At 44.5% G+C, this 18,012-nt stretch overlaps 1 protein-coding gene across 4 annotated transcripts in view; it reads left to right on the forward strand.

Moving 5' to 3' along the window:
* KATNIP (katanin interacting protein) overlaps nt 1–18,012 on the forward strand; it is a 172,274-nt gene that overhangs the window by 4,729 nt on the left and 149,533 nt on the right. For 3 of the 4 annotated variants that reach the window (XM_036226067.1, XM_036226065.1, XM_036226068.1), the window contains exon 2: nt 10,276–10,331. The exons of the other annotated variant lie outside the window; for it this stretch is intronic. In XM_036226067.1, the coding sequence (XP_036081960.1) occupies nt 10,276–10,331 (56 nt within the window). The remainder of the gene's footprint in view (nt 1–10,275; nt 10,332–18,012) is intronic. 4 annotated transcript variants of the gene reach the window in all.

Below are 18,012 nucleotides of genomic sequence, written 5' to 3' on the forward strand. Positions count from 1 at the left end.
TTTCTCATAAACATCTGATTATGGTATTTTCTTTAAAATATCAATAATGTCTTTTAGCACAGAATCAGAATTCTGCATGGCCACAGTTGCCTCGCAGCTGGAGCTGAGTGGAGAAGGGGGAGTGCACTTTCTGGTTCACCACAGCACCTACCTCACTAGCTCCTCTCATCTCATCTGGTACCTGCCTGGTCCCCTCAGGCATTTGAAGTTACAATCCTGCTCTAATATTAACTTAGACAATTTTGAAAATCTCTGTGGACTTCACGTGTGCCATATTATGCTATACCTGTTCTTTTAGTTTTAATCTAAAAATGAAACGGGGTCTATAGTATTCTGTGCCCTTAAGACCTTCATAGTCTGGTGAGAAAGGGAGACATAAACAGATAACTGCAATTCAACATGGGAGTCCCTAGAAGATAACATTTGTAAAGTCTTCACCTTTCCCAAAGCACTCTGGCCCACTGCCTGCTTTTATAAATAAAGTTTTATTGGAATACAGCTGAAACCATTTGCATACAAATGCATACAAACAGTCTTTGGCTGTTTCCATGCTTTGGTAGCAAAGTTGACTGGTTATGACAGAGACCATATGTCTCATAAAACCAAAAATATTTACTCTCTGACCCTTCACAGGAAACGTGTCAATTCCATAGAGAATCCAATCTGATTCTTGAGATGGCTCAATATGATACTGTAAGTGCCCATTTTACACCACACAGCTAGTAGGTAGCAGAACTAGGACTCAGCCGAATAAAGTCTACACCCTAGTATTTATCAAAGAGCCATCTCAGCCCTGTCCCTGCTAGTGTGTACCCAGGTGCTCACACCTGGGGAGTGAGTCTGTGGGGGAGGCCTGCCCATTATGCTGGTAGAAGAATAAACAGTTTAAAAGGTACTGTCCTTGACTATCTTCTTGGCTCCCTCAGGATGTGGCCCTGGCTGTTCCTTTATTTCCAAGTAGGAAGGGGATACGGGAGCAATATGGTTGGTTAGAAGGAGGAGCTTGGAGCTGTTTACAGAGCACTGTATAAAAGAATAGGAAAGTATCAGTTGTCCTCAGTGCTACAGAACTGACCACTGATGTCCCATGGGGTGCTGAACAGCTTGACCCTTGTGGCCTTAACAATTGCCTGTGGATATAGCACCTTTAATTAGAGATTTTCCCTGGGGAAGCTCTTTCCCTCCCCCATCTGTACCCCTTGGTTGGTCTGCGGGACTCCAGCTTCATCTTTAAATAGTCACCCATCCTCTCTCATGCTCAGAGTTTTTATGCTGGGTTGAACTGGGTCCATAGCTGTGTTTTCCCATATTTAAAAATTTCTCATAAAAACCTGGACTTTTCAGACTCTGGATAAAAGGGTGCTTTAGTCCAACTGGGCCTGCCTTCTTATACAGCCCTGGTTGTCAGCACTGAACAGCGAGTGGCTACCTCTTTGACCTTGACATGTGTTGACAGTTCGATGTCTTCTGACTGGTGGTACCAGTCATCAAGTGCTCACGTCCTCCATTGGGAAAATTGGCCTGGCCCTGCAGGCATCTGAGATTTCAACCCCTTCTCAAGGAATTTTGGAGAGCTGGCCATCTCTTGAGCACACCATATTCTTTCCCACCTCTCTGCCTTGCCCATGCTGTGTTCCCTGCCATCCGCGTCCTTCTTTTAAGTCACTTCCACACTGAGATTACGGTGAATGACTTTACCTGCAGAATTAACTCCTCCCCCACGGCAGGATCCCATAGCTCCTCAGGTATCATGGCGGGTGGAAACCCACTCTTATTCCTTTGTATGCCCAACACTTGGCCCAAGGACTAGTCCATGATGTTTGCTGGGCTGACATAGTAACCAGGAAGGAGATGAACAGATTTGTCTCTTAGGTAAATTGTTGGCTGGTCTCCATAAAGCAAACAGAGAAAAGGCCCTTGTAGTCAAGTCTCCAGGCCAAGCTCCCAGAGACCTCAGCTGGTTCCTTTCTCTAGTGGAAAAGTATGTTTCCCCCAGACACAGTCCTTTGGAGTAGTTCAATCTAGTCTTAATAATATGCCCTGACCTAGCTACCTTTACTACACTCCATAGCTTCTGTGTTTATTCTGTTCTCTCTCTACTTCCCAATTACATTCTTTCTATCTCCCCTCCCATTCCCCCCTCCCCCCCCCCCACTTCCCATCCCAGGGAAGTCACTGTCACTTTCACCCTTGCTTCATTTTGGAACCCCATGCTACCTCGACCACTCTTAGCTAACGGGTTCTCTGGAGATAGCGCCTGACTTAACATGTCCTTTGAGGACAAGAAAGTTATGGTTGAATGAAGCACCTGGCAGGAAGTTGGAGCTGAGGGGGTTGGAATGCTGAAGAGCCCTCTTACCAGTCATGTGACCTCAGGGGAGTTAATTACCTTATCTCTTAGTGCCTAGACTCTTACATTATAAAATGGAGATTAATAGTAGGACCTTCCCATAGAGCTGAGAATCAAATGAGTTCATCCATGTAAAGCCCTTGGAATGGTGTCCTACACTAATAGGTCCTCAGTAAAAATCAGCTATCACACAAGAAGAAAACATCTTTTCCGTTCAGATTCCAGGGGATCTCATGCACCATTTTTTATGTTTTCCAGGGTGGTTTGGTAGATCATTTTTTTGGGCGGTGGGGGATTCAAATATTCAGAAGATACTTTAATTTGGATATACATACACATATTTTCACAAATGTAATGCCCTCATTTGTATTCTGTGGGGGCTTGGATGGGAGGATGGGGCTGTGTTGGGGTGTGGCAGAGGAACAGGTTTGGGACCTTGTATGGTAGACACAGAGTTAGACCAAAGTGCATTTTAGCCTGGAAGCATGTTGTCATATAGGCCATTCATTAGATTATAGAAGTGTGGCATTTACTTATCTTCACCTCTGAAATGAAAAAAAAATCAATATTTTTCAATTATCTCCAATGGTGTATTCAACTTACTTTGTCGCATTTCTCTTCACTATCCCAGAAAGAGCAGGGGAACAGGGTCAGGAAAGCACATTGTGAGGGAAGATGAGCTCTTGCCAGCAGTTTGTCATCATGCCGCCTGTCCCTTCCAGCATTGTCCATTCAGAAATTTGGTTGTTTACCCATTCATCTATTCCGGAAATGTCTACTGTTGTGTGCTCCATTCCAGGCACTGTTCCAGATGTGGGAAATTCAGTGATAAAAAAGCCAGGCAGCAGCCATTAATTTCAGAAAGCTGATATTTAGTGGGGGAGACAGGTCACAAACAACTCAACAGGGAACAGATCAGTAAGTGCTCTGCAGAAGATAAAAGCAAAAGTAGGGAGGACTGGGGCTTAGTTGTCTTCGATGAGGTCAGGCCCTTTAAGCTGAGATCTGATTGATGAGAAGACCAAGAAGTTGAGGGCAAAGGCCCAGAGGCAGGAAGGAATCCTGAATCCCAGGAGCAGAAGAAAGACTGGGGATGGGGGTGGGGAGGTGGGGCAGGGCAGGGTGGGGGGGGGGGTGGGGGGTGGGGGTGGAGGCTGCAGGAATGTGAGAGTAAGGAAGGGGAGAGGGAAACACACTGGAGTGTCAAGCAGATAGTGACACACTCTTCTTTTTAGATGGCTGCCATGGGAAATGGTGGAGGCAGGAGACCTACCAGGTGGCCAGTGAAAAGACAGCAGGGCTCACAGAGGGGTGATGAAGAAGAGGGGACAGGTTCAGGATATATTTGGGTACCAGACTACAGCAGAACTTGCTGAGATCCATGAACAGTCAGCCGTTTCCTGGGGAGGGAACTACTAAGTGCTAAGTAACTACTATGTACAGGGCACCGTTCTAAGTGTTTCACACGTACTCTCTTAACCCTGACAATGGACTGAAATGGAATTGGGACAATTAGGGTTCCCAAACAGGTAATGAATGAGTGGCTGAGCCAGGCAGGGTGACCCAGAGCCTAGCCTCTTAGCCACTGCACAACATTGTTCCCAGGTTCTCATCTAATTATGAAGCCGGCCAAAGAATGCATGGCTGAGCATTTCTAAACCAAGCAAATGTGCGTATCGGTGTGCAGGTTATAAATAACCATTCCCAGCTGCCAGCTGCTGTTTAGGTTTGGAAAGGAAAAAGAGGATCTTAGCATGACTTGTTTATCTCAGGTAATTTGGCAGTAAACTGGGCCTTGGGAATTTGAGTTACAAAGAAAATGCAAAGGCAGAGTGACAGGGATATTGTTTGAGGCTTTTAAAAGACAGAATTTAAGTTAAAGGCCCAGAACCAGACCAGAGGTGCACATGAGGAATTTGAAGAGAAGAATGTGTCAGAGTCAACACTTAACCTGGCTTCCAAACAGTCATGCTCTTTGTCTAATTAGAGGTCTGTGAAGATGAGATTTCCTTAAAGAGGTTCCCCCCCACCACCAATAAAAGTGTCCATGGCATTGAAATAAATGATGGGGGAGTGTGAGATTTTCCATTCTTCTGCCCAATTACCTATTAGGTTGGAAACTAGAGGCCTGTTTTGTTGGGCCTGTACAGAGGTTAAAAATTTTTTAATTACTTGTCAACATTTAAAAATTAGAAACTTTCTAATAAAACTAGACTTCTCTGGAAAAATCTAATCCAACAAAACCGAGCCCACATTCTAGCAGCTAGAGCCAAATAGCGATTCCCTGTTAGGCTGGGTAAGTGCTCCTCAGGATATCCTGTTCCCTTACCCTGCCACAAGAGTCTTTGCAAACGCTGTAGGTTGAAGTCAGGAACAGGGTTCGGGAAGCTGATATGGGGCTGAAGGTGTGTGAAAGTTGGGGTAGCGATGACAGTGGGGCTGGTGTGCTCCCATTTCTGGAATTGAAGAATGGTGTCCAGGCAGCCAGGCAAACAGCAGTGTGTAGTGAACACTGGATTAGCAGCCAGACTGATTCATTGCTAACCCACGTCCTTCCCCTTCCTTGCTCTGTGGCCTTAGACAAGTTACTTTGCTTCTCTGAGCCAGGTGGCTTTGTTGCATCTGGTAGGGAATCCCAAGAGCTATCAGCTGGGGCAGGACCTGGATGGTAGGCCCTCAAGAAGCACTAGAAAACCACAATTTCCCTACAACCCATTAGAATAGGTTTTGATTTTCCTTTCTTCCTTTCTTCCCCTTTTTCTTATTTTTTTCTCATCCTATCTAGCCGTTTCATAAAACTTCGCCCTCAAATAAATGAGCAGGTCACCAATAGCCTATTGGCTTAGCTAAGAAACTATAGTTTCCAGAAATCATATTTTATCATCATTGCATTGTTACCTCTCATGCATTACAGATTCATCTCTTAAGGCAGTTTTTCCTCTGAAATTTTTGTGTTCCGTTTTCAGCAAGCTTTGGGATCTCGACGTTCATGGAGGCTACTCCATTTCCCTCTCACAGACCCCCCCCTCCCTCCTCAGACTTAGTGGGAAGGTCTACAGCATTTCTTGTTATATTTTTTAAAAAATTTGAATCAGCTTTTTGGACACTTAATAATTTAAGTTTATTTCAGTTTCTTGACTAGGAAATAGATCCAAATAAATCATTTAAAAATGAAAACAATATAAAAATATACATTGAGAAGTCACTCTTGTGCATATGCCTTTCTAGGTGGTTCTTTATACAGATCGAACCAATATGAGTATATATTCTTGTTTTCCCTCTTAGAGAAAAAAGAATCGCATGCTACATATACTTTCTGCTCCTTGATTTTTTCACTAGATCATATGGCCATCTATATGATCTATAAGAAGCTTGCCCATTCTTTCTTCTGACTTCATAGTATTTCATTCTGTTATGTGGATTCACCATATTTATTCGGCCAGTCCTTACTCTTAGACTTATGGGTTATTTCTTATATTTGCTACTGCAAATATGATGCAGTGATACGTGAATACCTTGTACATGCATTTGTTTCATGTTTCTTCACGATGGATTCCTAGAAGCATTTGTACTTTTGAGGATATTGTCAAAATACCCTCACAAGGGGCTGTGTCATTTTGTATTCCTCCCAGCAATGCTCAAAAGTGCCTGCTTCCTAGCTCTTGCCAACAGTATATTGTCAAACCTCTGGATTTTTGCCAGTTGGTTAGGTAAAAGTGGTATCTCAGTGGGATATTTGTCATTGAAATTAAATTACATAGACACACAAAACAAGAGCGATGTGAGCCCTCCTATTTGGACAACAGACAAAATAAGCTCATTTTAGCAACCTAATGGAAGCACCATCACCCCAGTGGGGGGAAAACCAATTCTTTGTTCAAGACTCCTTTGTGATGGGGAGGTCCCTGCAGGGGCTCTCTTTACCTGCAGGATTTCCACTGAGTCACCTTTATTCTCCAAAGCCCAACTCTGCCTGCCAAGGCTGAGCATTCTACCTGAGTGATGGGAGTGAGAGCCGACTGCCAAGCCTGCCTTTCCACATTTGGCATTTTATGGCATTTATCTGGCCAGTAGGGAGCTCCATCTTCCTTTACCCTTGGGGAATCATTTTCTTCTAATCCTCTTATTAATTACTTGAGGAATCCAAAGTACATTAAAAAGCTCCACCAGAGAAAGATTTCTTTAAATCAAACTCCCTCCCCAGCACATTCTGGCCTTCGTGTACTTGTCTTTGAAGATCTGACTGAGAGGCAGTGTAGCTTAGTGGGTAGGAGTTCAGGCCCTGGATCCAGACTCCCCAGATTCAAATCAAGTCTCTTCCACTCACTAGCTCTGTGATACTGGGCAGGTTTCCTAACCTCTTTGGGGCTCAGCGTCCTCCTCTAACAAGTGGGGTAATAGTAGTACCTATTTTTACCTTGGAGAGTAGGTGTGGAGAGTAAATGAGTTGATATATGTATTTACCCTGAAGTTCAGGGCACATAGTAAACCCTGCTTAAGGCGAGCTCACACAGTGATGGTGACGATGATGGTAGTGGTGGTGATGACAGCGGTGATGGCGACGCTGAGATGGTGATAGTGATGCTGGTGATTAGGAGCACACTGAGCCCTATCACTTAACAAGCCACATTTTTGTGACCTTGAGCAAGTGGCTCAGTCAACTCACCCTCAGTTTTTTTTTCTCGTTTCTTCACTGGTTTATAGCAATGGGAATAATACTGTCCGTCTAAAGCAAGAATCAGCAAACTATACAGCCTGTGGGCCAAATCCAGCCTGCTTCCTCTTTGCGAATGAAGTTTTATTGGAACACAGCCACGCCTGTTTTTTACATAGTATCTGTAGCAAACAGAGTTGCTCTATAAGGCAAAAAATATTTACTATCTGGCTCTTTACAGAAAAAGTTTTTTGAACCCTGATTTAAAGGAGTGGTTGTGAGGATGCAGGAGGCAAAGCCTGTGCATAGACCTGACACGTGGTAGGTGTTCAGTACAGCGGAGGCGCAGCAACTAAGCATTTAACTTGCATAAATTCCATGCCTGGCTCTCATCCCCACCCCTTCTACTCTCCTCCAACCACAAGAGGAGAAAAGAGGGAGTAATTACAATATGAATAGTTTAATTAGAAATACCATAAAATGATATTTTGCATATGTATTTTTATCATGTACCATACATTTCCATATGCATCAAATATTACACATGCTTATTAGTCTGCGGCAATGGATATGAAAGGCTGTGTCCCGTAGACGGTACTTAATGAGGAGGTTTAAGGCTCTTTTTCAGGGATAATTTTGATGCTGATTTTCCCTTGCTTAATGACTTCAGAAGCTAACATCCAAGGAAGATGCAACTCCCCTCTAAATGGAGCGATGAGTATTATCTCCATTTAGCGCAAAGTGAAACTGAAGTCAGAATCTTTGAGCCATTGAAAATAAATCCTAAGTGCAGATAAAGTCTCTCTGAAATCGTAAGTGGGAGAATGGTATTATAGTTACAAAAATTCAGTGCATTCACTTCTTTTTATCTTTTCCCAGCGCACATCTGTTTCATAAAGGGAGGTACACACGTATCATTTATATTTGGCCTTATTGTTTCAAGGCTAAGCTGCAGGTCACCTTGCAAAATGCAGAGGAACACCCCCTTAATTTTGCAAGTAGCATATATCGATATTAATGTTACCTTATCCCACCTTTCCTCCTGAGTTGTTGTGATTATAAAATGAGATATAGTCAGGAAGATGCTCATAGAAGCTACGTGCAATAGACAAGCGCAATGTAACTCTGGTTCTTTCTGTACTTGGGGAGAAGAAGCTGTCTCCACATCAAGCTACCTGGAGGAGAGAAAGGCTCAGTGGTGTGAGGACAGGGGCATTAGAGAACAAATGCATATAATTAGAGCGAATTATCTTCATTGGAAAATAAGCAAATTATTTCCAATATAATGAATAAAGAAGCTTCTAATTAACTCTAGTAGAGAGATTTGCTTTCAGATTTCAGTAGTTAAGCTCTATGTTTTTTATATTAATATTTTGTTTTTATGGCCCAGCTTAATGGTTTTTTTATTGTTCTTTATTGGTGTAACAGAATTTGAGAGATGGAAGCAAACCCAGAGGTGATTCAGTCTCTCATTAAAAAAAAAAAAAGAAAGAAAAAGAAAAAAAATACAGTTCTGAGAGATCCTGTTTGATGCTGTGACTTATCCAGGGTCCCATAACTGGTTGGCCGTCCACTGGACCGGATCCCCAGGCATGTGTCCCGCCAGCATAAGAAGGACTTCCGCTAGACTCTGGGGTCTTCCATGCTCACGCCTGAAGTGGTTCTGCTTCCCTCCTGCTCCCTACCCTTGCTCTGGGTCCTACTCAGCCTTCCTGGCGTCTTGCCTCAAAACTTACTACTGTTACTAAAAACATCCTTGTCTATCCCATGGCCTCAACCTGCTCTGTCCCTTTTCAGCGTCTGGCCCATCTCCCAGCTCCTGGCTCTGCATTGCATGATCTGTACTACCTGGCGTGTCATCCTCTCTAGCCCTAGAGCCTACTCTGAGTTCCTCGACTGAAAGAAAAACACAGAATAGTCTAGGTGGTTGTCTGTGGAACACGAGACAGGCATGCAGTCAGTTTTAGATCCGTTCATTCTGTCTTGCCATTCTCTGTTAGTCTGTCCCCAGAGCAGGTGGCTGGCTGCTTACAGCATCATAGCTCACACCTGCAGATAACCCTGGCCCTCTAACCTCTCTGTCTCCAAATTGCAGGGGCTGAGATTCTGATTAGCAGTCCAGGGTGTCATTATGAGCTGAGCAGATAACCCAAAAGATGTCTTTCATACCGTGATACCATGGTCTTCTATAAATTCTCCAGCACCTCTTTTCTAAATCCTTTTATATATTGGCCCCAAAGTTTGGCCATTGCCAGAGGTTCATCTTTGGGCTTTCGCTTTCCTCTTATTCTCACCTTCTTAGAGCAACATCCCTTGACTTGTGCTTTATCTTCAGCTGTGAGGTCCACCCCTCCTTGTGTCCCACTCATGTGTAGACCCACTGGATGTGACCACATCCAAAGACAGATGTTGTTCCTCTGAAACTTAGTCCATATCTCTTGACTCTCAGTAAGTCATCACTAAGCCTTTTGCTCCTACCTTCTGAATGCTCTTGGCTAATGGAACCTGTGGTTGTGGCATTTCCTCACAAGAAGCCACTCAAGAGTGCAGCTGAACAATTTGGGGGACAACTTGACAACGTGCTGTGACTATCATTTTCTATTTAAAACCAAGGCAATCCATTAAATTTTTTTAATCAAGGGATCCTTTTATAATGGACACTTCCATAAAAGTTGTGAAAATTGCATTTAGAATAGCATATTTATACATTCTGATGTCGACCTGTTGAATTTATGCATGCCTTCAAATGTTAGTCTTCTAGTTTTCTGAGAAAAGCAACAATTCTCTCTGAAATTGCCCATTATGTGAAATGCAGGTGATTCCTGCTAATTCACATCTGTACTATCACCTTTGTGGTGAGCTTGGGGGTTTGGTGCAGTACATTGGGATGCACTCATCAAAGGTTATGTGTATGCACACAGTGGAAAGCATTTTATATAATTCCAAACAATTTAATAAAAATGCAGTGCGAATGGGAAAACTAGAGTCTGTTGGCCCTTACAGAGTACAGATAATGTTCCAGATTAAAGAGCTGAGGCTTTGTTCATTATAGTCAAATAATGATGTGAGTGTGTGAATTACCATTTCCTTGCCATTGGTCTATTTCAAGAGTATACCATTTCCCCATTATCATAATAGGGTACATTTTCTTCAAATCATTTGATTATGATTGGTCCCGTCTATCCAGTTTGCAAATTAAAAGCTTTTGCAGTGATAAACTAGCTGTTTTAAAACAGCCTTAATCTCTGGTTCTGCTTTTGAACTGCTACAGGTCAGACTCTGCGAAAGGCTGAGAGAAGCCGGTCCTGCTCGCGGGAGAAAAAGGAGGTAAATGTGTCACTGGCGAGGGCTGGTGGGAAGCAGCTATTTGAAGGGACGTGAGGGAGCAGGCTGGTGATTAACTATTCCTGATCTCCTACTCTTTTCTCGCTGAGTCCCAAGCTTGAATCCCTGACCAAATGATAGGTAGCAACTAGATTTATAAACCCAATGCCACTCATAGTGGTCATCTCTTGCTGAATTTGTCAGTTAGCTTTGCCTGTGTAACATATCACCCCAAATTTTAGTGACGTTTGGTTTACAATTCTGTGGGTCAGCAGTTTGGGCGAGGCTTACCTGGGCAGGTCTGCTGATGGGCCAGGCTCCGCCCATCTCAGCTGGGCTCACTTAGGTATTTGCAGTTAGCTGCTGTTGCCTGGGGGCTGACTGAGTATCAGGGTGCTTTAGTTCTCTAATGTCCTCTCACCCTCCAGCAAGCCAGCCACATGGAAGTTCAGAGCTTCAGAAGTCTGAGAGTGGAAGCCATAGGACCTCCTGAGCCCTAGGCTTAGAACTAGAATGGTGTCACTTCTGCTACTTTCTGTTCTTCGAAGCAAGTCACAAGGTCAGCTCAGATTCAAGGGGTGGGGAAATAGGCCTCACCTCTTGATGGGAAATCTACAAAATATTGAGGCCATTCTTGAAACCTATCACTAAGAACCTATCTTCTCTGTGCTAGGGACTAAGGCATGGGTGGGACAATCCTCGATCTCAGGGTGTGCACAGTGGTTGGAAGGGATATGTGGTATGATCATTACAGTACAGTGTGAGAAGCGCCAGTATAGTGAGAGAAGGACAAAGAAAGTAGAATTTCAGTACAGAGAAGAGGTCACCTAAAAGCTGATGTGCAGGGTGCTTCCTGAAAGGTAAAGAGTTTTCAAGGCCAAGTAAACGGCATGGTCAAAGTCATAGAGACATGAATAGGAAAGTTGCAAGATCATTGAGCCTGAGGTGGGAAGTGGTACAGGGACCCAGAGGATACCACAGGGAGGTCTCAAGTTCATGGGATTTTAATAGCAGATGGGTGCAGGGGTGAAGGCGTGTAGCTCATCATAAATAGCAACCAATCCTAACATTCATCAACACTTGTATACTACATTTTTGATTGTAAAGTGACATAATTCTACTGAGGAAAGGAATTCCTCAGGGGCTCTGCCGGGTCCAGGGGCTCAGAAATGGCCACAGACTTGGTCTTTCTCGTTCCATGTCTTGGCTCTGATTTCTCTGTGTTGGCCTCACCCTCAGGCAGCTCTGAGGAGGCGTGTCGAGGTTGGACTGCAAAGTACCCCGTTTACTTTGCTATGACTTTCATCCTCTCTCTGTTGTCTCCTTTCTCAGCTGTAGCCAGAACAGCCAGTGTGAGTTTTCTTCTTATTTAATTAACCCACATGAAATGAGGGCTGGGAGAAAACCTGGGAACTTTGATGCTGCTGAAAAGATGTAAATGTCAGCCACAGTGGGCAGTCTGGAAGCTGAGCACTCCTTTCTGGTAGGGAGATTTTTCTGGAGGCAGGAGCAGGTGTGCCTGTCTCCTACAAAGTCTTTCCAGAGACCTGGAGGCGCAGGAGCCAGATTGGGAGTGAGCACAGGCCTGCAGGCACCTGGTCTCCCTCTATTAAGTGACCTAGGGTGAGGAGGACCAGCCCCCCCCCCCCCCCAAACCAGGAATGAGTCGTTTAAGCGTAACCGAGGTCTTTGGTTACAGAATAACAGCATCCCATTTTTCCACATTAAGAAACTCGCTGGGAAACCAGGAAGCAGGGTGGTGATAACCAGTATTCACTCTTTCCCTCCCCTCCTTGGCAGCAGGACTCCCCTAAGTGCTGCCTTCCTGGCTATTCCCCTCATGTCAGTTGCCTGAGAGCATTTCAGATCAGTCTTCTGAAAAGTGCTTGAAGCGAGAGAAAACACAGAGAGGGGCTATTTATCACAATGTCTAAGTTTAACCCTAAAAGATATTTAAGATGGTTTCAGGCCCTCTGAAGAAGAGGGTGCTGAGTCTCTTAACAGGGCTTTTGTTTGGTTAGAAAAACAAGAGAAGGAAATGAATAGCAAGCTGCCAGGATGTTCATCCTGATAAACATGACTTTTTCACCCACTTCCTCTTTCTGCAACCCTCCCTGCCTTGTCTGTGAGATCTGCACTTCTGACACTCTGTGTCTTACACAGGATGCCAGGTATAGATCAAGCTATGTCCCCATGAAAGGCAAGGAAAAGACATGCCGATGAGAACAAGCAGGCAGGAACACACGTTGTGTTTCTGGGGTGGCAAGGTTATTCGGGCCAGCTCACGCCTTGGCAGGTGAATGTATAGTTTCCATCCTGGGAGGAGATTGGGTGCCTCTCTGCATGGTCATGGGCCATCATGGCAAAGGGAGCGTTCAGTGAGCTTGCCAGGCCCAATTCAGCCCACAGGCGTGTTTTATTTGGCCCATACCCTATTACAATTTTTTAGAATTAGGTGTCTACATTTAAAAATGGGAGATTTCACATAAAAAATGCAGACTTCTGGCTTCTTTGCAAAAATGGAGAATGACAATACTGAGCCTTCATTCCTATAAGGCAACAGTGCAATGGCTGTTGTTGAGATGTGTCCCCTTATTTATTTATTTTTTTTTGAATTTTTAAAAATTTATTTTAATTAGTTTCAAGTATATAGTACATTGGTTAGACATCTATACAGTTTATAAAACGGTCCCCTGCAATTGCTCCCTCCCTCCCCTGACCCTCCACCTAGCCAACGTATTCATTCTAATTGCATTCCCTATGTCGTGCTTCCCATCTGTGTCCATCTATCCGCTACTAACTAGTACTTCTTTAACCCTTCACCCCATTCTCCCACCCTCCAGACCCCTCCCCCTGTCACCAAATTGTCCACTATATTCGTGAGTCTGTTTTTGATTAGTTTTTTTTTTTTTTTTTATTCCTTAGATTCCGCATGTAAGTGAAATCATATAGTGTTTATCTGTCTCTGTCTGACATAAATACCTTCTAGGTCCATCAAAGCAATATGTTTTTCCATCCCCTTTCTTTTAGTCTGTGTCCTATGATCTGAAATGAGTCTCTTATAGGCAACATGTAGGTGTCTTGTTTTCCTTTCCATTCATCCACTCTTTTGGTTGGAGTACTTAATTCTTTTCCATTTGAAGTGCTTATTGATAGGAATGTAGTTGCTACCATTCTTTATTCCAGTTTTTGATACATGTTTTTTCTTGTTAAAGAAGTTGCTCCAACATTTCTTGAAATACGGGCTTGGTGGTGATAAATTCCTTTAGCTTATTTTTGTCTGGGAAGCTATTTATCTGTCCTTCAACTCTACATGATAGCTTTGCTGGATAAATTATTCTTGGTTGTAGATCCTGGGTCTTCATCCTGTTGAATATTTTTTGCCAAACCCTTCTGTCCTGCATAGTTTCTTTTGAGAAATCAGCTGCCAGTCTTATGGGTTTTCCCTTATAAGTAACCATCTATTTTTCTCTTGCTGCTTTTAATATTCTTTCTTTGTATTTAACCTTTGGCATTTTACTTATGATGTATCTTGGTGTGGGCCTCTTTGGATCCCTGCTTTTTGGAATTCTCTGAGCTTCCTGGGGTCTTAGGTCCATCTCCTTCACTAGGTTAGGGAAGTTTTTCATCATTATTTATTCAAACAGGTGTTCAACATCTTGATTTTCTTCAGTTATGCCAATCAGATGGATATTTGGACCCTTAATAGTGTCCCATATGCTCCTTAAATTATTATTATAGGCTTGGCATCTTATCTCTTGCCATTCTGATTGAGTGTCCTTAGTTTTTCCATCCTCTAGATAGGGCATATGATTCTTTTCTTTATTCAATCTGTTTATTCCTTCATTTATTCCATTTAATATACTTCTCATCTCAGATAATGTGTTCATTTCAGACTGGTTTCCTTTTATAATTTCCATTTTTATATTTTTTACCTCTTTGTGAAAGTTTTCACTGAGTTCATCTACTCTTCCCCTAAGTTCATTGAGCATCTTTATAACCAGTGCTTTGAACTCTGCATCTGTGAGATTACTTGACTCCATTATATCTGGATCTCTGTTCTGTTCTCTCATATGGTTTCTGCTTCTTTGTCTTCCCATTTTGGCTGCCTTTTCGTGTCGGTTTCTATGTACTAAGCAAAGCTCCTAAGTCTCCCGGTCGTAATGTGGGTTTGTGAAATAGGTGTCCAGAGGCACAGTCCTGAGAAGGGCTCAGCTACAGGCCAAATTTAGCTCAAGCCTCTGCCTCTCCAGGGCCACCTGTTGAGATTCAGCAAGCAATCCACAGATGCTGTGCTTATAGTTGCCTCAAAAGGCCACCCAGAAACCGAGGCCAGCTGCCTCTAGTGTGAGTCTAGGCACCACTCGGCAAGGAGCACCTGACTCGCTGAGGGTATACCTGATGTGGCTTGGGTGGGGCTATGAGTTGGAGGAGGCGGGGTTTTAGGGAATCCTCTAGGTGGAGCGCCCTCTGTTATCCAGTCTGATGACCTCAGGGCAATGGCCGCTGAGTCTGCGCACTGAGATGGGGGAGGGCTCAACAGGGAATAATGGATACTGCTGGCACTTCTGTACCGAGCGAGTTTCGTCTTGGGCCTCACTCCGACAGTGTCTCCCTGTAAGTCCCTGGTGCCCCCCGCGTACAGCTGAAGCAGCACTGGTGCTCAGAGCGAGCAGGTCCATCACTGAGAAAGTCCACTTGTGGACGCAGCCCCTTTAAGAGGCATCTGCTACTGCCACTGCCGCTGCCTCCATCTCACTCAGCTGCTCGGGACCGGGCAGCCCCACGTTCTTGCCCCGTCCGACCTTCTGCCGCTGCAGGGTGCTTTCTTGGATTTCTCCCTAGTTGTATGGCTTATTCATCAAGATCCCAGGCGATTTTTCCTTGCTGCTGCTCCCTGTTTCCATCACAACTTTGATTTGGTCGCCAGAGGGATGAACAGAGCCTCTATCATCTATGCCATTTTGGTTCTCGTCGAGACGTGTCCCCTTTTAATGGAGCCCTCCAGTCTACCATCCCTGCCTCCACCTCTGCTCAACAGCAAACAGGTGTCAGCAACCGCGTTGCACCAAGCCCCGTGCTGAGTGCTTTATGTCGGTGTTTCGCAAACATTGCCACATGTTAGAATCACCCAGGAGCTTTTAAATACCCCAGTATCCAGGCTTCTTTCCAAACCAGTTATATCAGAATCTCTGGCAGTGTGACTCAGGCATCAGAGGTTTTTAATCTCTCCATGTGGTTGCAACGTGCAGCCACAGAAGAGAACTAGTGGTTTACAGGTGTTAACTAACCCCTGGCTCTCAGCCCAGGTGCTTCCCTGTGCACCACATGCCTGCCTGGCACCAAGGACACCCACTCACAGAATCAAATGGGCACAAATCAAAGGGGAGCATGGCAGACATCATGGACGAGACCCAGATAAAGCCCTGGGGGGTGCCAGGGAAGGGAGAGGAGACTTCTTGGAAGCGGCATCTTGAGCTGAGGCTTTGGAAGGGTTACAGTCGCTTCTGAAAAATGTGTTTTTAATGGTTGGCTTCAAGACTGTAGATACTTTCAGGTGTAGCCGGTTAAAAATATTCTCAGTCTTATCTCTAACAAGTATTCATGGTTCCTGCCTTTGGAGATTAAGTAGTGTTTATAGCCGTTGGTCATGAATTATTAATGATTTTGAAATCGTGGTCATTATAGTTTACTCAAAATCCTTAGGAAATAATTTTTTTGTATAGCATTAAAAAATAAAAGAAAACTACAGAGGAGAAAGAAGTCTTTATGCAGCACCTGCCCAGTTTTAACACTGGTGTCCATGGCAGTGTGAGGTTAAGGGTATGGCACTGGGGACATGTCCTCTCACTGCACAGAGTCACAGAGGCCCCAGGTGACTGTGAATTAATACCCACGATGTGTTCTGCAGCAAATCCCAGTTGTGTGACCTTGGACCGGTCTCTTGACCCCCTCACCTCATTTGGTAATACCCACTTTGGAGACTTGGTTTGCAGAGTAGAGGCAATAACGCACTGAAGTACCTAGCTAGTGCCTGACGTGTAGTAAGCATTCTGTAAACGTTAGTTGTTACATAAGCGTAGTCATCCCTTAGAGTGTTAGTGTTTAACAGACAGTCATGACCTTGGAAGGAGGAGGCGGCACAACTGTACCCATACTGAAAAGGTCTTCCTTGCTCCAGCTGGACTTTAGACTGATTCTGGCCTTCCAGGCTCCTGGCTGTGTGCCCCTAGTTCTTAAACGTGGAATTAATGGATCGAAGGGCATATGCTTTTTCAGCATTGATGTTTCCACTTTGTCTCCTAACACTGCATGAGAGAGGCAGAGCTTTTCGTACCAGACCACCTTGTAGAATGCTGGCCAGACTCACATGAGGTTACCCTTGGCTGGAGTACCCATACCAGAGCCACTCGGTGCCCACCCTGTTGTTCTCGTCCCCTAAGCCACTTTTCCCTGCAGGAAGTGGGACACAGGCCATTCTCCTGAGAAGGACTTGGGGGCATGTCCAGCACCTTGGTTTTTGAAAGCCATCTCCCACGGGCCCTTCGCCCTGAGCACATGTCGTGGCTGATTACGAGGGGCCAGTGGGACTGCTGGCTTATTGGAAGTTTCAGACTCCGCTAGCGTGCAAACAGCAGGCCCTTCCCTTTCCTCACTTCAGTTCTCAGGGTCCTTGCAGCGTCATTCTTCTGGGGAATCAGAAGCTGCCTCTTCCATATTTAGAGATCTCAAGTGCCTTGTTTAAAAAATTTAAAGATAACAGCAAAAAAAAAAAAAAAAAAAGAGAGAGAAAGAAAAAAAAGACAGTGCGAATGGTGTTGCTGTGTTGCAAGAACCTGCCTGATTTGACAGCTGACATTCCAAATCTGCACTCTCCTGGAATGAAGCCTTTTAGTTCACATTTCTGGGCAGAGAAGAATGAAATTCATTTTATATACAGCTGCCAAGTGTGTTCCCAGTTGTGAAGTTATTGTTGTCAGTCTTTCCACTTCTTGAGGTCTTGTTCTCGGTAGCTTTGAGAACTTGGCGAGTGGGGGGCCCTGGTAACACTGACAGCTTCTGATTTCTATAAGGCAGGTAGGTCACGTGGTAGGGTTGGAGCTGTGTAGCAGAGCAGCGGAGCCGAGAACCTGGAACCAAATAGCCTGGATTCCTAGGCTAGTTACCTAGCCTGTCTGTGACTTGACTTCCTCTTGTAAAGAGCAGGTATAATAGAGAACCTGCATCACAGGGTTGTCGTAAGGACTCAGTGAGTTAATATGAATAAAATGCTTAGTATGGTGCCCGGCACATGCTAAGTGCTCCATATATGTTGAATACTGTAATTTAGGACTGGCAGGGTTAGAATAGCCAGTTTGAAAAGCTTATCCCTTCAGAGTCAGAGGTAGACAAGCAGTCTTGCCAAGAAAAAGTGGGACATGGACTAGGCTGGCGTTCCTCAGCCCTTTGATGCGATCCCGTCAGCACTTGCCCCTGAATCACCAGCCTGCTCTGAGATCTCTGCAGTCAGGCTGGGAGCTACAGGAAACGTGTACGCAGACACAGTGCCTGTAACCCAACCTGAACAAGGCCAAGACTCGAGCCTTGAAAAGCAAAGAGAATCAATTTCTGATAAAATGCCAGGAAGGAGATTGACATGTCTAAAAACTTCCTGCTATCAGCTTAGCTTCCAGCACAAGATTAA

This window comes from Rousettus aegyptiacus, unplaced genomic scaffold, assembly GCF_014176215.1.
Source record: "Rousettus aegyptiacus isolate mRouAeg1 unplaced genomic scaffold, mRouAeg1.p scaffold_m13_p_8, whole genome shotgun sequence".
NCBI lineage: Eukaryota > Metazoa > Chordata > Mammalia > Chiroptera > Pteropodidae > Rousettus > Rousettus aegyptiacus.